This window comes from Pogona vitticeps, chromosome 5 (genome assembly GCF_051106095.1).
Source record: "Pogona vitticeps strain Pit_001003342236 chromosome 5, PviZW2.1, whole genome shotgun sequence".
NCBI classification, from domain to species: Eukaryota; Metazoa; Chordata; class Lepidosauria; order Squamata; family Agamidae; genus Pogona; species Pogona vitticeps.
In genome coordinates this window covers 76,145,216-76,168,613 of record NC_135787.1, presented here as the reverse complement: position 1 = coordinate 76,168,613, position 23,398 = coordinate 76,145,216, and the positions used below count along the sequence as shown (strand labels likewise).

General features: G+C 39.8%; 1 protein-coding gene across 1 annotated transcript in view; it reads right to left on the bottom strand.

Annotated features, from left to right (window-relative positions):
• RELL1 (RELT like 1) overlaps nt 1–10,190 on the bottom strand; it is a 36,684-nt gene extending 26,494 nt beyond the window's left edge. Inside the window, exon 1 of the mRNA XM_020786186.3 lies at nt 9,945–10,190. Coding sequence (XP_020641845.3) covers nt 9,945–10,029 — 85 coding nt within the window. The 5' untranslated portion in view covers nt 10,030–10,190. The remainder of the gene's footprint in view (nt 1–9,944) is intronic.
• Nucleotides 10,191–23,398: the final 13,208 nt, after the last annotated feature.

Below are 23,398 nucleotides of genomic sequence, written 5' to 3'. Positions count from 1 at the left end.
GTCTGTGAGTTGCAGTTCGAGACTGCCAAGCTTTTTATCAAGCTTTGCAGACAAAATATCAAATGAAGAACAAAAAAGAGCAGATGAGACATTGATTCAAGCTGTATTTGCAAGGAGTTGCTCAGCACCACTTTCTGACTTCTCTCCTCCAGCAAGGAGTGGAGCCACTGTAAAACAGTGCCTCCCAGTCCCATCCCAAAGAGACAGGCCAGGAGAATGCCATCGTTGAAGGTATCAAAAGCAGCTGAAATGTCCAGCAGAACCAACTGAGACACACTCTCCTTGTCCAGTTCCCGGTGTAAGTCATCCACCAAGGTGACCAGAGCAGTCTCCATCCCATAACCAGGCCTGAAGACAGATTGAAACACATCTAGATAATCTGTCTCATCTAGGAACCGCTAGAGCTAAGAAACTATAACCAGCTCCAACACTCGCAACATGAGAAAAGAAACAGAAAAGACCTGTCTACAGGATTTGAAAAACAGTACTAATTGTGAGAGCTACAGAAAATCGCCATGATGCAAAAGAGCACATCTTTCTATATGCGCCTCCAGTTGTAGTTAGGATGGGAGAGGGAGCCTTTAACAGTTAAAAGTCAAAAATCACCACTGGGTTGCTGCTGCTGGGATCAGGACCATCATCAGCAATCTGGCAGCTATCTTTTGACTATTAAATGCTTCTATGCCTCACTACACTCCCAAGGCTCTCAAAAGCTTCCCCTGGACAGAAGAGAGTGATAGGGAGCCTCAGAACCTGAAAAGAGGGGATTGGAAGCTTTCAATTTCTTTACATCAATTATTTCTGATGCCCAGATCCAATTTACACCAGTACAGTGGTGCCCCACATAGCGACGATAATCGTCGCTATCCGGATTTGTCGCTATGCGGGACTAAAAACCCCATAGGAACGCATTAAAACATGTTTAATGTGTTCCTATGGGGAAAAACTCACTGCTATGGGCAAAATCCTCCATCCGGCTGCCATTTTCGCTGCCCAGTAAGCGAGGGCAGGGCGCGAAAATGCTGCAGTCGGCCATTTTCTTCACCTGGTGGCCATTTTGGAACTGTTGATCAGGTGTTTTTAAAACATTGCAATGCGAAATGCTTACCGATCATCGCAATGCGATTTTTAGGCACTGAGAACATCGTTATGCGATCGAAAAAAACGATCGAAAAAACACGTCGCTATGCGGATTCGTCGTTAAACGGTGCGCTCGCTATGTGGGGCACCACTATATAACTATGCCAACAGGATCTTGCCCACTAATATAAACCATGCAGAAGATCAGTAAAAAAATCAGAAACAGTTGATTAAAATGGTCAATATGAGGCCTGCAGTAGCACTGTATATCTTTATACTTGACAAAGAATCTGCTCTTGATGATTTCAGAGCTAATCTGCCTGGAATCAACTTAAACAGGCAGATGATTAAAGCTAGGAAGATTGTCATGCTGCCGACTCAGAGGCCCATCTCCACAGTTGTTTCAAATGGCTAAAATTAGCAACTTCCATCAGGCTAAAGTGACACAGAGTCCAGGCACAAGGTTTTTCCTTTTCTAACAGCAGTAGTGCTGACATTTCATTTGCAAACTTGCTCATTAGGAAATCACAAGTGAATACATATAGAGAACAGAGAGCAAAGTGACTGATCAGTATCAAGAGCCATTTCCTGAAACAAAACATACCAAGAATTTTGCCCTGCATTCATAAAAGTATTCATGAATATACTAAAGGATCACAGTATTTTTAGCCAATTAGCTATATTAATCCACTTGTTCTTCCCATCCGGCATAGCACAGAACACTGAGAATGCAGCCGAAAGATCCAGAAGCAATAGGATTTAGAGGCGAGCAGAACTCATTCCCGCATCACCTAAATCATAAGCCAGTTGCAGTTCTTCTGGCAAAAAGTACCAGTTTAGATCAGTGGAAGAGGGAAGAAGAATTGGGATATGTCTGTTAGGGCCATACAGTACTGAGGACCACTAAAGTAAGCAACATTTTTTAAAAAAATTAAAAAGTCCAAGCATAAGGAGAAAGCTATGAACCCATCACCAACCTAGATCAGGGGTCTCCAAATGACAGCCCACAGGCGACATCTGGCCCATCTTGCCTTTTTATCTGGCCCGGGCATAGGAAGAGAATGGAAGGGCAACCCAAGAGATTTCTCACCCCTGCTGTCTTTGCAAAGGGTGGGGAATCGCTTAGATCAGGCTTTGCTCCTCTTCCTATCTCCACCAAGGCATAGGAAAAGGAGGGAAGGGGGGCCCAAGCAACCCCCACTCCCGCTGTCCTTGCAAAGTAGCGGGAGTGGGGGATTACTTTGGTCCCCTTTCCCTCCTTTGGCCCTTGGAAATGTGTACAATATATGATGTGGCCCTCATACTGAAAAGTTTGGAGACCCTTGAACTAGATGAATATTCTTGTAAATTTGAAACCTTTCTCATCACTTTGGGACTTTTTAGTTGAACTCAATAAACTTACAACTTCACTGTTGCTTTTGGACTGTAACACAAAGGGGAGTAGCTGAGATCAATTTTCTTAAAGCACGGAGCAGCAAAATACAATGCATATCATATTTCTGCTTCCGTTGCTTTTGCTATTCAAAGCAAAAGACAATAAAGGCTGATCCTTTTCTTCCTAAAAAGGAAAGGACTCTACGGACGCAGTCAAAAACAGAAACAACATTTTGGCTCCAACTCTCTCCTTATTAGCTCTCAGCATCTTGATTCTCCCTTTACCTATAAACAGTGGACTACAAGTACGTAAGTGTAGAAATGTACCATATTTTTTGTGTATAAGACGCCCTCATGTATAAGACACCCCGCCCCACTTTTCTAACCCAAAATTTCTTTTTTCACAAGAAAGCGGATGGGGAAGGCAGGGATCAAAGTGCTTTTATGATTCCTGCTTTCCCCCTCCACTTTCTTGGAGAGCAGGAATCATTAAAGTGCTTCCACTTTCTTTCCCCCTTCACTTTCTTGCACTTTTTTTGAATTTCACCTCTTTGCAGCAAAATGATATAAAAAAACTAATGTAGCTCAATACAGAAACAGCATATACAAAGATCAATGTTCCCACTAAAGTCTGTCATATTTCCAGCAGCCAAGTACAGTAGACAGTTTGCTAAAAATCCAGCACAAACCACTTATTCACATTTTTACTTCGAAGATTTTAAACAAGTGGGGCAAAAACAAAGCTGCAGTAATAGAAACATTAAAGTGAACATTTAAAGTACCACAACACACACACACACACACACACACACACACACACAATATGTATGTGTGCACATGCGTGACAATGGCATTTCTTCCATCCTTCCGTGTAAACAAACAGAATTAAAAGCCTGCAAAATGACAGAGTAAATAAGGTTTTACAGAATATTATTCCTGTGGTGAATCTAAGCCTCACATATTGGCCTGTTCCATATGAGCAGCTTTCACTGTCCAAGGGCAAAACTCCCTTTTGTCAACTGGACATGTCAGACAGTCATAAAGATTATGCATGTCACCGAACACCGAAAACAAAAGATGCAGGGCTTCCTCACCATAAGTTTTTTCCTATTATTCAAGGTTACATTTTTAAGAAAATAAATCTTAATTCATAATCAGAATACCTAAAATGAATGAAAGCAAAGCAGAAATTCTACCCTTCTAGTTCTAAACAATAACTCAACATTTGATTAAAATCAGCTTTGATTAGGAAGGAGAATGGAAACAGAATTAACTTTCCAGGTTAGCTTCTCACAAACAAGCTTCTTGCTTGCCTCCTGCAATTCCTTCTGGCTTTAAAGATATTTGGTTGAGGACATAAGGAAGTGGGTGATCATGTTCTACCAACCCACAGGAGTTTCCTGGGCAAATCATATAATTCTGAGCCTCCCTTTCCCGCCCCCCCTTCCTTTTCTTTCTTTTCTTCACTCCATCCACCCACACTTTGTCAAATGTTATTAAAGTGTAAACGTTTTGTTTCTTCATTCATTCAATCATTCATTCATGTGGTTGTTACTGTATACAAAACGAACTTAAATTAAGATTTGTGGTGACTTGTTGTCTGTCATCTGGATTAGGTGTTTGGAAAACAGACAGTACAAATGGATATGCCATAAGAACTTTTAAAATACATATTTGCCAAGTGATTCAATTTCCTAACTGACTACTGTTATTCATGGATTTTATTATACACCTTATTGGAAGCCGCCCAGAGTGGTCGACCAGACCAGATGGGCAGGGATATCAATCAAATAAATGAAATAAATAAATAAATCCACCATAGTAGCAATGTAGCTATAGATTTTAATTAAAAACACCTATCGATGTATGTAAACACATTACTGATAGATTTAAATAAGTATGTATTAAGTAACCATTTTGGCTGTTGCTTAGTGTAATAAGTCACAACTAGAGTAGGCCCACAGAATAATGGGGATTTAGTGAGTCAACTCTTGCATAACTTCACTGATTCAATGTGCCTACTTTAGTTGTTACTTACTACAGTAATTCACAGAATTTCAGCCTGTGTGTATCAATAACTGATAGCTGCTGTTATTGAGATTGCTCCAAATTTGAACCATCCAGAATTAGAAGATTAGAAAATATATTCAATACTTCCCATGACCAGAGTCCAATACAATTCATTAGAGTCACAGTTATGACTTCTCAGTACAGATTTAGCTACCACTTCTCAGTAGGCTGTTATCTTTTAACAAAAAATTGAAGCCACAAGCAATTACGTTCTCCTGCAACCATGGCTTCTCAAGCTGTAGAGTGTGAAGATGGTAAGATTCGTATCCATCTGAAGACTTCTGGGTAATCTGTGTTAAATCTACAAGAGCATCTTCAAGACCATCAACTCCCAATATTTTAATGACAGGATATAAAATTGCAGGTGAAAAAAATTCTGCCATAACTACCTTTACATTAACATACTTAACTCTTAGCATCTTTGTTCTTCATTTATAAAGTGGCAATGTTAATACTCTAGGTTGATTTTTACCAGGTCTTTCTTTAGCCCTACTAAGCCAGACTTTGACTTTGGCAACTCGTATATAAATTTATATGTAAACCTCAAGGTTTATGCAGCACAGTGGATAATTGATGACATCTTCAGCCACCATTTTGTCTTTGGCTTTGATTAAGAAAATTCTTCATCATTCTAGAAACATCAAGTATGTCAGGTATAATCATAGTGCAAATTGCAAGTCATGCAGAAATCGAAGTTAGAGAAATTGGATCATTTTTCAAATGCACCACAGAATTGTACATTCAGATTCAGCACTAAAACAATTTTATTAAAAACAAATTCACACACCACTTCAGTCACTAGTTCAAGTTAATTCAAAATGACTAAAAGCATATACAAGTTTTAGAAGTTCCCCAAAAACAAAAACAACAGATTTAACGGCCGCAGGTCAAAATCATTTTGAAATTCAGCAAAAGCCTTCTGTAAGTTTTTCACTGTCTAAAATGGCCAATGAAGAGGAACATCTCAAAATCTCATTGGGAAGGTGGTTTCAAAGTCTTAGAACTACTGCAATAAAGATTCACCTCCTAATACTTATTTCCACCTTACATCAGGCCTGCTTTCTGTGCAGAAATACCCTACAAATACGTTTGACTATATCCCCTTAAGTCTCCAGCCACCGTGTTTGGCCCGCTGGGACATGTGATAATCTTAGTCCAACATATCTGAAGCACACCAGATTATGGAAGGCTGATGTAGGCACACAATATTAGTGATATGGGGCAGAAAATTAAGAAATGAACATTTTTCCATGACTATACTTTTTTCACCAAAACATTTTTTTTATCTTTGACATTTCTATTGTTTCATAAGGGTAATTAGAAACTTAATGAAGAAAATGGGCAATTGGAATGAATGCAGTACAATACTAGTCAATGTTGCAATTATTTTTTGCAACTAAGATCACTAATTTTAAAATTGCAATTATTTTTATTTTGTAATTCTATTTTTTTTCCTCAGATGATTATGCCCATGAAGAAGGTCCCTGTTTTAAAAAAAGAAGCCAGGCAACCCTCCAGAGCCAGTGCTAACAAGGGTAGACAACAATGGATTAAATGGATAGACAAGTTATTCAAGAACGCTAAAAAACATTGATAATTTAAAATGGCTTCCTTTTTCCCTTTAAAGAAAAAATAATATAAGTGAAGAATATCCTATTTAATTGTTGTGTCTTGAAATATTTAAGGTCTTCCTATAAATGTATGTGGGCTTTACCAAATAAATCAAATAATTCAGTTGAACTAATGTTGTCTATTAGAAGCCATTTTCAGATTACCTATATAACAATTAAGATAACTTCTATTTTTATGTTTTAGTTTGGTTATTAAAGACAACTCAAACAAACATTCTAAATTAAGTGTCCACTGATCTGGGGCAGCAGAAAATTTCCAAGCAACCTCTTTCCTTCATAATCTTGTAACTTAAAGCTAGATCTGTAGTTTAGTAACAGAGAGTAAATTCAGTCAAATTTTGGAAACAGAGACCATATCACTATGACAGAAGGCATGCTTTCTCTAAAGAAACACCCTGGTTCCAACCTCAATTTTTAATGCAAAGATCAGGCATCAGGTGATGAGAAAGGCCCTGTGGAACAACTGAGAAAGAGTAGACAATACTGGACAGATAGCAAGCCCTACAGTATCTTCCTGTGTTCCTATGATGGTCCCACTTTATACTATACATACAATGACAGACATGAAGCATGATTCTAACTATGTGAATGGCTGGAAGGAAGTCTCACTAATTCTTGTGGGACTTACATCCAGGTAGGTTCACCTCTAGCTCCAATTCTATGCAGTTATTCTGCAATTATTCTGCACCATATTCTGAGTAATTGTAATATATTACACGGCATGATTACTTACATTCGCTCCATCACCATCGTCACCTCATATTCCATTTCCAAACTACAGGAGAAAGTACCCACCACTAAGTAGTCACCACATAATACTGTAAGAGTTGCATACTGGTAGACTTAAGGGAGCCACAAAGTGTGCAAGGATAGAAAAAAATTCAAGGAGGAACATCTAAAACAGTCACACCAGAACTCAGCAGAACAAAATACTTACTGGAAAATTCAATCTTTGATTCACACTGATACACTATTCTATAAGCTTCCTAAGGTCCAAACACAAGCTATCCATAGGCTTCCATAACTAAATCAGATGACTGAATTCGGTTGGGATTAGGCACAAATATGAATTAAAGTGCCTTGTTACAACTGCTACATAGCCAAAACAGAGCTACGGAGAAAGAAGAGGAAGGTATCAAAAACAAGGCTCAGAAGTACTGTATCAGAAAGAAAATATAGGACCTGGGACCATATGCGGCAACTTTCCTGTTCCTGAGACACTGGATGTCCCTCAAGCAGGATTCAGACTTGAAAGGTCAAGAAAATCAGTGTGGATAGAGCTAAAAGTTTAGGGAAATACAATTAATACTGTAGCTCACCATTCCAAATCATAGAACAAAATTCTTGATCTATCAGTCTTAGATTCTGGTTTTCTAGCTTTCTGAACCCTGAGCCAAAATGAGATGAGCTTGACTCTGATCTTAATCAGATTTTGGTTACCAAATTAAAAAGCAGCCTCTTATAATTGTTTTAAATGCAACAATTTTTTAAATGATTCCTTAGTACAAAATAAAGCACAGTGTACCTCTTATAAAGAGTGCATCTATGAATCATACATGCCCTTCTGTTCAAAATCTGTGGAATGTTCTCATATCACTATAAATTGTAAGATATGAACAACAAGCAAACTCCAGTTGAATAATTTTTGTTAGATAGTATCAGGAAATATAACAGTCATATCAATCTGCAGAAAAAACTTGCAGTGATTTCAAAGACCAGCTTCCTACAGGTACTGTTTCAGCAGAACAACACATCAGATCTTACTGCACAATCTGAGTACCACAAATGACCCAGAGAAGGAAGTGTATAAAGACCTCTCTTCCTGAATTAATCCGTTGACATATCCTATACCACATTAACTTTCATCATGCTTATTAAAACAGCCCTGATGAAAACATTTTGCAAGTGCAACTGCACTTGTTCAAAATATTTGGGGAAGAAATTGATGAAGAATGAACTTCAATACATGAAACAATTTAAAAATACTTCAGTTTTAAACCTCTAAAGCTGTGCCTCAGATCCAAAACAGGAAACAGCAAATTGAAAGAAAGAAAAAAACAAACCAGATGTTAGTATTATCAATTACCAGGCATGCAGAATTGAATTGTTTCATCACAAAAGATTCAAGAAAATTAACTCATCTCAAAGAATGCTGCAGCTTAAATTTTTTCTGCCACTGCCCAATCCCACTGAGACAGCAGTTTCTGTTATCTGATGCTATTATAAAGAGTGACAGATAGACAAATAGAGACACTCCTGTGAGTTTCATGGCCTGCAAAATAGGCAAACTTCAAAAAGGGGAAAGGGAAAAAAGTCAGAAGACAGACTAAGGAAAACGACACAGCAATCTTTTGGTTTTATTTCATATTAACTTGAAGTTTCATCTGTTGCTACTAACACCATCTCCAACTGTGTAATCAGTAGTATTGGAATACTGTATATGTAAATCCTACCATTAGGGGCAGATCATATCATATTTATTTATTTATTTATTTAAAAGAATTAAAATATACAAATCCTAATTTATTTTGATAGTATTTCTTTAATTTATCTTGAATATGCATCCCAAGAGGGATATCCTGGAGTGAATGAAGTTTTTGAATCAGACTAAGTAAACAATGGGATTCCAAATTACTGCACATAAAGAAAACATAAGCATCTTGAACATAACCTCCTCATATCCAATTGTCCTACATGTATGTTTCATAAAAACCCAATCAGTTTCCCAGAGTTTGTTCCTGCAGAAAAAAAAAACCTGTGTAAGCATGTCTGATCACTGAATTCAATAACTGAGACGTTTGTGCACAACTCCTATAAATAAATGCTTTCCAGATGGTGTTTCTGTAAGATATCCGTTGGCAACAGTAACCCTACAACCTGACAATTCTTCACAGCAAGGCTGGCAATACGCCTGCAAGTAACTGAGATTACTCTGAAGTGACTGGGATCTGATGAAACAAGAAACAAAAAAAGAGATTATACTGGCAGTTCAGGAAATATGAAAAGAGGAAAATAAGACTGGGGAGAAATGCCAGAATTTACATCTACAGTACCTGGAAGTCAAAAGGCAACCAGTTTGAAAAACTTAATCCCAGAAGTGCAAGAAAAAGCTACAGCAGTTTGCTTTTTTTCAGTATGCTTGGTTCAAAGCATGCTTTGCAGTGCAACTCCAAATGTTTCCCAGCAGAGATGTGCAATATTCACAAAAGCTGCTGCAGTGCAACTTTATCCTTGGTAGAACCGTGAACCTGTGAAAGTGAGATAAATCACTGTCCTTCAGGCAAAAGAAAGAGCAATTAATTTCAGCTCTTGGGCGATTTTAACGGCGAGTTATCTTTTATTATTATTATCTTGCCTAAACCGGGAAGTAAACGAGAAGCGGAAGAGTGGGCTGAAATGGGACTGAGACTTAAAAAGCAGACATAGACACAAAGTCCCATCCCTCAGGATTAAGAGCAGTTTCCCCCATCATTTTAAACTCCATGACTGAGGAAACGGTTAGGAAAAACTGCGGTAAAAGGAGGTGTCAACGCCAGACGGAGAGGTTTGTGGCCGGGGGGGGGGGAGGAATAAAGCCTTAATGAGGGAGAAGGGAATTTCGGCAAGAGGAGGCCTGCAGGGCAAAACGGGACCAGAAAGGGGCAAGTTGTGAAGCGGGCGGGGGAAAAGAGCTGAGGAAGCCCCCCTCCCCGGGGGGGACCGCGGGCGGGCGCCCCAAACTTCGCCGCTTCGCTACAGCTTCTCGCCCCCGGAAAAGTCTGCACGGAACGCGCTCGCTTCCACACCCACCAGGAGCCACGAGGTTGTCCGCCGGGTCAGGCGTCGGAGCCGCTGAGAAGGAGGCGGGAATCGTGGCTGGTCCTTGAGGAGCCATCGCTGTCTGAGAGACTCCAGCACCGTCCGGAGACCCCCGCCTTTGGCGCTTTAGCCCCCAGCTATCCTCCGCCTTCCTGCCTCCCGCTCGGCTGGGCGCGGTTCGGAAAGGCTCCGCCCACCTCCTGCCACTCACTCCAAGGCCCGCCCTCTCCCTCCGCCTCCAGAGTGAGGGAACGGAGCCTGCCCGCCGGTGACGGCGGGAGCCCGTTCGCGGTTGGAGGGAGGTTTGCCCTCGAGGTGCGGATAAGGCTGTATTTTTATTTTTTATTTATTTTTTTAAAGCATAAACCATTCGGTAGGATGTCACGTGCGACAGACATATTTAATATATTCCTTGAGAAGAGAACAGACAGGACCTCTGGTGGTGTGTTGGGTTTTTTTTTTTTTGAAACATTGCCTCTTACATAAGCTTTCGTGGACGAAACGTCCACGTTAACGAATGCATCTTCTTGTCGTTAATCGGCATCTCTGGCGTGGAGTTCGCTTTCGTTTTTTAGGAGGACAAGGCCGGTAGCCGTAGATGTCCCAAGAGATTCAAAATCATGTGAAGCCAGTGACCCGATTTGAGGTCATGGCTTTTTCCTTTCGGTTATGTCGAAACCGTCAGCAAGGCGAGATCCTGCGTATATGCATCCAAGGGCCGCGTTTTTTGTTTTCCTCCTCGAAGCACTCACGGGAATGCAGCGACATTTTACGTTGTTCCTCTTCGGGCGGTACTTTCCCAGCCAGAGTTCCCGTTTGAAACGTGAAACAAGCTTCCCTTTGGAAGTGCATAATTTTTACCGTTCTCTACACTTTTGAATGTCGTTATGAAAAAAAAAATAACTTACGATTCGTTTTTTGCTGTTTGCTTTTTTCCCCCCTTTTATTTCCAGGAGAATTAGGGTTGGGATCCTGTGTCATGAAAGGGAAAAAGAGTTTGTTTGGTTCTTCAAAAAGACCATCAGGAAACAAAGGAGGAGATGCTACTGCACTGTACTCTTCTGAGGGTAATGCAGAACACGTACTGCAGTAGCCTCATGATGGCTTGGATGAAGTGAGCTGAGGGGCTACGTTTTCTGCGAGATAGAAATGTCAAAGCAAAAGAGGCCAGTTTTCCACAACAAGAAACCAGGGAGGTGCTGAGAAAGGGCAGCATGGACAGCCATCTACATAAAAGTTCCAAATTGCACCTTAGAGACTACTCTTGGGTCACTATGTGTCATGCTTTATATGTCATCATTAACACTTTGAAATCAATGGAGAAATGAACAGGCAGCCAATGCAAGGCAGCCAGAGTAGGGGATATGCTGATATTTTCTCACCCCAGTGAGAAGTTTGGCTGCCGCATTCTGCACCATTTGAAGCTTCTGCATCAATCTCAAAGGTAGCCCCATGTAGAGTGTGTTACAGTAGTCTAATATCGAGACTACAAGTGCATGGACCAGAGTGGTGAGCGCCCCAACATCAAGGTAGGGACGCAGTTGGGCAATCTGCCACAGATGGAAATAGGCGGAGCAGACCACTGACGGTACCTGGGCTTCCATGGTGAGTGCCGGATCCAGATGGACTCCCAAGCTGCGAAACTCACTCTTCGTGGTGAGAGTTACTCCCCCAAAAGAGAGGGAGTTTCCATTTAGGAACACAGGCAAAAAACAATCAAGATTATGTACAATATATCCCACTCCTTGAAAGGTGCAATTGTAAATGATATACTGTAACCACTTTATCTTCCAGTGGTTTTAATATTGTGTCTGATCAGTGTATAAAGAAGCAGATTCACCAAATAGATCTGGCTAGTATACAAACTAGAGCTCAACAAGTATGTTCTTCTTTGGTATCCCTGTTCCTAAGACAATTCCATCATATTTTTTCCATCAAACTATTCCACAGTTTGATGTGTAATACGATGAGATGGTTGGACAGTGTCACTGAAGCTACCAACATGAATTTGACCAAACTCTGGGAGACAGTGGAAGACAGGAGGGCCTGGCATGCTCTGGTCCATGGGGTTACGAAGAGTCGGACACGACTTAATGACTAAACAACAAAAATTCCACATTACTACAGAGCCTTTTTACTGTATATGCAGGACTGAATATTGTTCCTTTTAGGGAGATGCAAAGAAGATTTTCAGGTCAACCTTACTCTGGGAGAGTTTGTTCATGTGACAGCACTAGGCTGGGATACTTTCACATATACTGTGTTCTTGCCCTTTTTTATGCAACTGCAAGATACCATTTTATTAAACCTTTATTTGTTTTATTGGAAATACCATTCTCTAGGGACCTTTTCCCTACACTATTAGAATATAAAAATCCTTATGTCTCTGTAGCAGTTGCTAAATTTGTTGCTGCTATTCAGTCCACCAAAATAATTGAATCTCATGTTATTTAAATATTTTGTACCATGTTTCCCCAAAAATAAGACAGGGTCTTATATTAATTTTTGCTCCAAATAACACATTCGTCGTCGTCGTTTAGTCGTGTGCGACTCTTCGTGACCCCATGGACCAGAGCACGCCAGGCCCTCCTATCTTCCACTGCCTCCCGGAGTTGTGTCAAATTCATGTTGGTTGCTTCAATGACACTGTCCAACTATCTCATCCTTCTCCTCTTGCCTTCACACTTTCCCAACATCAGGGTCTTTTCCAGGGAGTCTTCTCTTCTCATGAGATGGCCAGTATTGGAGCCTCAGCTTCAGGATCTGTCCTTCCAGTGAGCACTCAGGTTTGATTTCCTTTAGAATGGATAGGTTTGTTCTCCTTGTAGTCCAGGGGACTCTCAAGAGCCGCCTCCAGCACCACAATTCAAAGGCATCAATTCTTCGGCGGTCTGCTTTCTTTATGGTCCAGCTCTCACTTCCATACATCATGACAGGAAAAACTATAGCTTTGAGTATTTGGACTTTTGTTGGCAAGGTGATGTCTCTGCTTTTTAAGATGCTGTCAAGCTTTGTCATCGCTTTCCTCCCAAGAAGCAGGCGTCTTTTAATTTTGTGGCTGCTGTCTCCATCTGCAGTGATCATGGAGCCCAAGAAAGCAAAATCTGTCACTGCCTCCATATCTTCCCCTTCTATTTCCCAGGAGGTGATGGGACCAGTGGCCATGATCTTAGTTTTTTTGATGTTGAGCTTCAGACCGTTTTTTCACTCTTCTCTTTCACCCTCATTTAAAGGTTCTTTAATTCCTCCTCACTTTCTGCCATCAGAGTGGTATCATCTGCTTATCAGAGGTTGTTGATATTTCTTCCAGCAATCTTAATTCAGTCTTGGGATTCCTCCAGCCCAGCCTTTCACATGATGTATTCTGCATATAAGTTAAATAAGCTGGGGGACGATATACAGCCTTGAAATAACACATTAGGGCTTATTTTTAGGGGATGTTTAATTTTTTCATGTGCAATGATCTACATTTATTCAAATACAGTCATGTCATCTTCCAGTTGCTGCACAAGGGTGAAGGGTGGGCTTATACTTAACTAGGGCTTTTGGGGGGGGGGGAATAAGGTTTATATTATGAGCATCCTGAATTTTTTTTACTAGTGCTCATTATCAGATTAGGGCTTATTTGCGGTTAAATGGTATTTTGCTACTCAAGAGTTTTTCATGAGCTTCTAAGGGAGGAAAAGGAAAAAAAAACATTTGTGGTCTTAAGATCCCTTCATCTGACAACAGATTTGGCAGAATATATTATAACCATGCTTGGATAGGTGGGGATTGTAATCACTGGGGCCAAAAGGAAATGAAATGCAAAAAATGTGGGGAAAGGTGGTCATTAGCAAAACGTAGTTACAAGTATAACATAGAGGTCCTACATTGATGATCTAACTAACACATATGGTGTGATAAAAACTTCTTAATGGACTGTTGAAATATTTCATGTTAGAATCTCTTTGAAGCTCCCATGCTCAAGAGTGGCTGCCTTGACTTCAGAAACAGAATGCTCCAGAGGATTGAAGTGCCCAATCTTGGTATTTAATGTTCCCATTTCTGATGTTTTATTTGACTCTGCTAACCTTTCCTGTCTCATTTTTATATTTGAGAATGGGAAATCTTAATTTTTTTCTCCTCACCTGCCATGGAAAGACTGTTTACAACTTTGTGAACAATTACCCAGTTGTCTTCTACTCATTGTGTGCGAGTGCATGTGCGCAAATTGCAGGTGGTGAAAAAAAAGTTTCCTGTCTTAGATTCAAACTGGAGGCAAGAAATCTCACAGGGCTTAAAAACTCTTTATCAAGATCAAGGCAACTTAAACGAATAAGAATGAGAAACAGCAAGTATTGGTCACATCTCTACCAACAACTCTTTTGTGCAGAGGCTGAGCTACTTGTCATTTTAATGAAAAATTATGCAGGGCATTGTTCACAAATGATAGCTTATATCAGGAAGGATGCAGGATGCAGGAAGGTTCTTCCCACTCCTCAAGAGAGCTCCACTGGCTGCTGTCTGGCTGTGGCAAATACATTGCTGTCCATTTTTCTATGACATTACCACAGGAGAGTATGGATCATGATTCTCTCCAGGATCCCATTGGCCATTCAAGACATCTTGTCTTGCCAGCTCCTGGTTGCAATATTGGAAACTCCCTGGAGATGTAGCAAAAGTTTTCCCAGCAATGAGAGTCTGTATGAGGTTGCCTTCCTGCTTTATTACCAGAGATGTCCACTTGGTTGTGCCAAGGGAAACCCTGGCCTCCAGGGTAACATTTCTTCGAAAGCAGATTTTGGCCCACTGTGGGGGCTTTCTGACAGTACTAAAGAAGTGAAATATATGTTCTTAACTTATCACTAAAGCTAAAGTAGTTAGTAAAACAAAATGGCAGAATTTGATGGCTAGCTGTTCCATAGCATCATCAGCAGTAGTATTTCTAATGTAGCCTTTTTTTGGGTGAGATGTTGGCGTCAAGAACACTAAGATTTATAATAGCTAGAATACTGTTGTCTGGTAAATTATAAGCGAATCAGTTTTCCTTAGAAAGTCAGATGTATTCCTTAGATCAGTGATTCCCAACCTTGAGTTCCAGATGGTCTTGAACTACAACTACCAGATATCCTAGTCAGCAAAGGTAGTGGTGAAGGCTTCTGGGAGTTTTAATCCAAGAATATCAGAGGACCCAAGGTAAGGTTGAGAACCATTGTCTTTGATAATTTGGAGCATTGGTAGTGTCCAGGCTGAGAATGGAATCCATATAATGGGATATTCCAGACCTGGTCATAACAGTATCTAAACAATGGTGCTCCCTGAGTTACCTAGTTTATGTACTTTGAGAAAGATAAAAGATGTCTGGCTGAGACTCTCAAGGAGCCATCCCTGTAGATTTTGTCTTGCATGAATGTAGGAAATTGTATCATCAGATTGTACTGTATAGCTTTTTCTGGTATTCCTCAGTAGGAACTGAGAAAAGAAGCCTATAAAATGTGATGTTGCTGGTTTGTCTCTCAGCCTTATGTTTGTAGGCCAACTTGTTCATGTTGACAGCAGATCTCATGTCACAGTTAAGAGGATGACAAAGGAGAGGCTGTTGTTGTCACCAGTATATTGCACTAGTGACAGGAGGCAAAGAAAGAAAGAAAGACTTTTAACCTTTAAGGTGCCATAAAGCTTTATAGTGTCGTCTCATAGATGTAGTAACTATGATTGAGAAGCCCTGAGACATGTTTGAGATTGCTGGGAGAATCCTCTGAGAGAAGAGGATAGAATATGTGTTTGTTTTTTGGTACCTTCATAAACATTTGGCCTCTTGCTAGGATTTTATGAACAGGTCCTGAACACAGCCCTATCAGTAATTCTTCGATTCTAAGCCAAAAAACCATGGAGGTTTTTTACTTCTCGTATACACCTATGGGAATTATTAACTTTTAATCTCTTTATAAACTCACAAAAAGCAGAAGACAATGTAGAATATATAAACTCCCAAATTCCTGTGTGTGCTGGTTTGCCTCAGTCTATGAACAGAAGGAATGCAGTTCTGCTATGAATAGGCATCCCTTTGCATACTTTAGCCAGTCCTCAAAAGTTCAACAGTCTGATGATGTTTAACTTAACTCTTTCTTGAATAAAAGTGGAATTTTGTGTGGTACAATCTGGGAGTGAAAGCTCTTTTATAAATAAACTCTAATGGGCTTTGTGGGCAAATCGAGAGTATTCTGCAGAGAAATTGAGCAACACAGCCTGACAAAAAAGTAACAGATTGCTGTACTATTGCAAAATCATTTTCTCTAGCATTTTCCCTAAAGTTCATGTATTTGCATAGGACTTTAATGTGAAAATAAATACTTGCACATCATTTATGTAGTTTTGAATAGCTGTCTCGACTAAGCAAAACAAAATGGGTTTTGTTTAAATGGTCTCTGTGTTTAGATTCCTGCAATACTTTTGTACTTTGAAAAAGATAATAGGATCTATATCCTAAAATGCCTTTTAAGAAGGGATAATTAATTTATTACATGTGTATAGTTGTTAGTTATGGTGCACATAAGACTTGATCAATCTATGTAAGGCTGAAAGATTGAGCATCTGGAAAAAAAAAGTGAATGCAGGTTTCCCTAGTGACTAGGGCCTAGTCTAAAACCAATAGAATTGCATGAATTCAACTTATCACAGTGGGTGTTTTTACCTGGATCAGAAGAGAAGAGAAAGAAAGTCTGTTTACATTTGGGCTCTACTCCTACACAGATTGTTGCTTCCCAGCTAAATCTGTGACTGTGCTAACTGCTGCAGAAACAACCACATCTGAGTTGTCTCTTCCATTAATATGGCAGAGTTTGCTGTTTTTCATGTGTCACTAGTGGCAAGAATCTATCTTGAATGGATAACATCATATGGAGCCAACCCTTTGATCATGACTGTTGGGCAGCAGAGGAGCAGCCTTAACTTGTGAATTCAGCCTTTTTAAACCCTATGAATTAGTGCTGATTTGAGCATACTTCCCTGTTTGTAAAGTAACTATATCCATATTTCTTTCTAAGAAAATAAGAATGCTTGTGTTTATTAGAGAAATACACATGGAACAGGGAAGGTGATAGAAGTCCTAGTTCTAGCTAACTCAGGGGGAATCTACAGGGTCAGTGTAGGGTTGCTACCATCCATAGGGATTCCATCTCCCTCACAAGGGAACCCACTCACCTTGGCATCCATTTTGAAGCTTTGTGTCTGGCGAAAGAAGCAGAATAGGCTTCTTACTGCTGTACCACCCAACCTGCTGCTCAGCATTCTTCTGTTGATCAGTCTCAAGTCATCTTGGAGGTGATGCTGAATAACCTCTGGTTCTGGGGGATTTCAACGTCCATGCCAAGGCTGTCCTGACAACAGCTGCCTTGACTTTTATGACCATCATGCCAACCATTGAGCCATCTTAATACGTAAGTAGTTCGACACATGTGACAGGTCATACCCTGGATCTAGTTTTTGCCTTTGAGTGCAGTGGAGCCCGTAATTCCCCTTGTTTTGCAGAAGATCTGTAGGCACTGAAACAAACCAGATGAAAAGTAGAGTGCAGATAGCGTATGATCAGAAGTTAAAGAGGACTAGGATGACAAAAATGTCATCTTCTTTTGCCTACATTATTTCATCTTCAACTTGCCACCCAGGAAAATTGTTCTGAGCAGTGAAGAGCTTTTTAGCATCTGGTTCAGAGAGGCCTAGAATTATATACTTATTAATTTAGTGTGTAAAATTTGCTGGTGTTTGAAAGAGAATGTTGCTCGTATCCCTTTGGAATTTGATGCCACAATGTGTCCAATGCACCATCTAATCAGGCTTCTTGAGGTCCAGATTCAATTGATGTGGCCTAATAACATGGACAAGAAATCTGAATTAATTTGTCACAACATATGTAACCCTTGTGCATCTTGGCTAATGAAATCTCTTAGAGGTGGATTGATTGCATGGATCCAGTGGATGGGAAACACCTTGTAATGTCAAGAGTCAGTGACTTCTGTTTGAAAGAAACATGAGTGTGCTCTTTTTGAGGGGTATCTTACTGGACCCATGGCAAAGACCCCTTTTGGGGCAGGATGCTTGAACATGTGGTGGCTGGGCAACTTTAGACATTCTTGAAGGAAACTTAATTATCTAGACCTACTTCAGTTTGGTTCTAGGCCATAGTTTGCTACTGAAAGAGCCTTGTTTGCTTTGACTGATAACCTGTTCTGTGGCAGAGGCAGGAAGGACATGGCTTTGTTGATCCTCTGAACATTTTGGTGGCTTTTGACACCATTTTCATGTATTTTCTGGGACCAGCTATGAAGAATAGGAATAGGAGGTGCTGTGTTGAAAGCGGTTCAGTTCCAACTTATAGGAACAGTTCCAGAAAAGGGTGTTGTGGAACTTCTGTTCACCCCAATGGCAAAGCTGTAAGGTGCTACAAAATTCAATATAGTCCCCTATGTTACATAACAGATGTGAAAAGCCACAGGTAGAGGTCAAATTTTCCCCAACCATGAGATCTCATGACATAGGGCAAAACATAAAATAAAAGCCATGCCACACCACAGTATATTCTATGACTAACTGCCTCTTTATTTATCTGGTCTTACAGCGTATACTTCCTTTTGTTGCCTGAGGATAAAGAGATATATCAACTTATGCTGAGCACTGGAGTTCTACCTAAATGCTGATACACAAAGTGGAAACATGGAAAATGAGGACAGGAAAAAATAGTAGCTGTGCAATTTAAATTCCAAATGGCTTTATTACAGGTACAACATGGAACAATCTGAAGTACTTCTCTGACAGATCAGAATGTGCCTTTCATATAATTTTAAATGCAAAATTATTGGCATGTTCTGTTCCATTAGACACAGCAAATCTTGTGAACTCTCAGAAATGAGACTCAGCACATCTCAAATGAGGCAGAAAGATTTATTGTTGGCTTTAGTTTCATTCAAGTGCTGGAATTCACAGGGTATATATCTGCCATCACCAGTTATACAACTCATCAGATGCTGATATTAACTGAATCACAGACATTTTCACTAAACACTATATGACATGTGGATGGTGCCAGCAGCTCCCATACTTCTTTGACTATCACTCTCTCTCTCTCTCTCTCTCTCTCTCTCTCTCTCTCTCTCTCACACACACACACACACACACACACACACAAACACACACACACAAACACAAACACACACACAACCTACCATAGAGCAGAGTTTGGAAATGTTAATTATAAAAATTAATGCATTGGCACTATTTTTCTGAAACCTAATTCAGTAATATAGTTGTCAAATTATGTCCAATCTATATTTTTATATATATTAACTAATATATATATAGTTACGTGTGTGTGTGTGTGTGTGGTGTGTGTGTGTGTTGCTCTATGGTAGGTTGGTATAAAACTGCTCTGTGAGACTATAATATTCACTTTCCTGAGAGGAAATATCATTCCAACATAGTAGGATGTACTTTAAATTATAATGATTTTTAAGTTAATATGTATGTTTGTGCTTGTTTATTTATACAGTATACTTATATTTTTCTATTTATTTTTATAGATCACCTTAATGGAAAGGTAGTCAGCAATAATGAGAAGTTTTCAGTGTAGCAGTAGTGGGGCCCAGATTACATCATGAGTTAAAGCTGCTGTATTCCTGAGGTTGATACAGCCAAGGATTTCTATGTGCAGTGCAGAGGTGGACAACTTGTGTCCCATCAGATATTGTTGGAATACATTTCTACATTGCCCACGGTTACACACAGTGGTAGAGGATGATGGAAATTCCAGCCGTACAGAGGGCAATTCATTAATGGGCTACTACTGAGCTAAAAGGTGAAATAGATTTGAAAAATTGCTATTAAAATGTACAATAATCAGTTCTTTGGCACATTTTAAAGCAAAATTAAATCATTTCTGTGTACTAAAAGATTTTTTTTAAATGCCAGGACAAAATCTCATCCAGATTTTTTTTAATTATTAGGTAATCTAAATGTTTCCTTATCTTCTAATTGGAAGAAAGGTTCTTTATATGAATTTAGGATTTATCCTGAAGAAACCATAATGTTCTGTAATTACCAGAGTGCAATGTCAAATTCCCCACCCTTCTGCAAAAAGGAAAACACTAGGGTTGCCAGACAGTTCCTCTGGGACTGTAAGAGCACAAAGCTGTGATGTTAGAATTGGCATACACTTTTATTGTGCCATGTGACAAAAGAAAGCTGATGGTAGCAGTAAACAAATGTTTTAATTGTGGCATTAATGTACAAAAGGAAGCTGTAGTAAGCCACCTGATTTGAGCAACATAATGTAATAGCTGTGTGGTATCGAACCAAAATTGGAACTTAATCCCAGAATCTTAAACTGGACAATTGAACTGGGATGCCGGGACCTATCCAGGGCCAATTTGTTCGTTTGCTTATTTAAAATACTTTTACCCCACCTTTCTCCTTAAAAAGGACCCAGAGCAGCTTACATTGTCAAAATACAATATTTAAAGCTAAAAGCAGTAAGTATACAAATACTAAAAAAGATCAAACAAATGTCACACTAAAAATGGTAAACAAATGCAACACCAAAAACACGTTCAAATAAATAAGGAACAACAGTCTATTTCAAAACTCCACTCAGGTAGCCAGTCATTGAGGAGAAGTTTGCCTAAAGAGTCTTTGTCAGATTCTGGAAGACAACAAAAATGAGGCCAACCTGGCCTCCTGTGAGAGGGAGTCCCAGAGTCTGGGAGCAGCAACAGAGAAGGCCTTCTTCCATATCCCCACCAAACGCACTTCTAAAGGTGGCAGGGTCAAGAGAAAGGCATCTCCTCGTGATCTTAACAGGCACCTTAAAGGAGACACGGTCCTTGAGATGTTTGGGCCCAAGCTGTTTAGGGTGTTAGAACTAGAGATGGGGTGTAGTGTTGGCCCTGCTCATGAATATTTATGTTGAAATTTGCATGCACCAATAGGAGTTGGTGGGCGGAGTTAAGTGAGGAAAAGAAGAGAGAGAGGTAGAGGTAGAAGTAGAGTAGGCAATTGAGAGTGGAGAAAGAATGTTGTTTAATTGAGAGTTAATGACATTAGACTTTTATCACTTATAACAATAAACAATTTCTACTTGGTTCTTAAATGATACTGTGACATGCCCCTTGCGTGACCCCAGATTATTTCACTAACCAAATGCCCATGCATTAGGTTAGTGAAGGGAAACAAAATGCAAGGGAGATAAGGAAAGTTACAGAAAATTGAATGCAGACTTCCAAAGAATAGCAAGGAGAGACAAGAGGGCCTTCTTAAATGAAGAATGCAAAGAAATAGAGGAAAATAATAGAAAAGGAAACCAGAGATCTGTTCAGGAAAATCGGAGATATTAAAGGAACATTTTGTGCAAAGATGAACATGATAAAGGACAAAAATGGTAGGGACCTCACAGAAGCAGAAGACATCAGGAAGAGGTGGCAAGAATACACAGAGGAACTATACCAGAAAGATTTGGATATCCCAGAAAACCCAGATAATGTGGTTGCTGACCTAGAGTCAGATACAGTATCCTAGAGAGTGAAGTCAAGGCAAAGAGAAATGCAGTTCCAAATTGAGATGAAGAAATTGGAATTAGTTGTTGATGATGATGATGATGATGATGATGATGATGATGATGATGATGATTATAATTATAATTATAATAATAATAATAATACAGTGGTGCCCCGCATAGCGACGAAAATCGTCGTTAAATGGGGCGCCCGTTAAGCAAGGCACCACTGTAGTAGTAGTAGTAGTAGTAGTAGTAGTAGTAGTAGTAGTAGTAGTAGTAGTAGTAGTTGTTATTATTATTATTATTATTATTATTATTATTATTATTATTATTATTATTATTATTATTATTATTATTATTATTCCAGTGTGGGAAATTCCTCAAATATTGATCTAAAGCAATTTCCCCCAATATCAGAAAGGAGATTCCTGAATCTTTCCTTATTTCCTTTGAGAGAGCTTGTTGGGACTTTGGGGTTAAAGATGATGAGAGGATGATAATTTTATAATCACAGGTAGGGGGAGTTTTATCTGATATTTTTTCACAGATTTCTCTTGAACAAGCTAGAGATTTTGAGGCTTACCAAAAGATGGTGTATTCCCGATTTGGGATTAATTCAGAGCATCTCAGGAGAAAATTTCGATCAATTTCAAAGAAACCTGAGGAGTCTTTTGCTCAACTTAGGGCATGTTTAACTCAGTATCAATAAGTGGCTAGAACAAGAACGGGTTACCTCGTTAGACCAAATGAGAAATGTGTATGGATTAGAACAATTTTATTCAATTTTACCAGGGGAGTTGCATAATCTTGTCAAGGACGAGGATCCTAAAAATATGCAACAGGCATCTGGATATGCTGGTTCTATTAGTGGGATCAAAGATCCTCGATTCTCTGAGGTAAAAATTGACAGAAAAGTTTGGGGCATCCCAATTCAGTAAAAATTACCTGTCATAACTCAAGCTAAAGAAAGCCATTTTAAAGCAAGATCTTCAGTCTCAGAGCAAAGTCTAGTGGTAACCTTGAGGGAAATGCTAATAAATCCCTTTACTCTGAACATAGGGCAAATAAGCAATGTTATGCTTGTGGGACATTTTTGGTCCCAATGTGAAATTTATAAAAATAGATATTTCAGTCAGCCTAAAAAAGTGTTTTGCCTTCAGCCATCCACAGTTGAAGCCTCTAACAGCTGTACTGTTGCTAAGGGAACAGACTTGACAGAGAGCCTAGAGCTTCCTGAGGACAGAGTGATACAATGTTATTTAATCAAGTGTGATCAAAACTTACTGGAAAGCTCTGAATAAATGATTTTAATTGATGGTAAAAAGTACAGTGGTGCCCCGCATAGTGACGTTAATCCGTTCCAGGATTAATGTCACTATCCGGATTTGTCGCTATGCGGGGGGGGAAACCCCATAGGAACGCATTAAACTCCGTTTAATGCGTTCCTATGGGGCGAAAACTCACCGCTATGCGGGGAATCCTCCATCTGGCCGCCATTTTCGCCGCCTGGTAAGCGAGGGCAGGGCGCGAAAACTCTGTGGGCGGCCATTTTACTGATCCGGTGGCCATTTTGGAACCGCTGATCAGCTGTTCTGCAAACATCGCAATGCGAAGATCGGTAAGCGAAACGCTTACCGATCATCGCAATGCTATTTTCGGCCATTGAGAACATCGCAATGTGATCCCATTAGCGATCGCAAAAAACGCACCGCTATGCAGATTCGTCGTTAAATGGCGCGCTCGTTAAGCGAGGCACCACTGTATCTAGGTCTTAGGGACTCATGTTCCCAAATAACTATCTGTCACCCGGACATAATTCCTAAAGAAAATATGATGGAACAGGAGAGAATTATCCTCAAAGGGATGCATCCTGATTCTGTAGTATTATTGCCAATGGCTAGAGTAGCACTGAATTGCA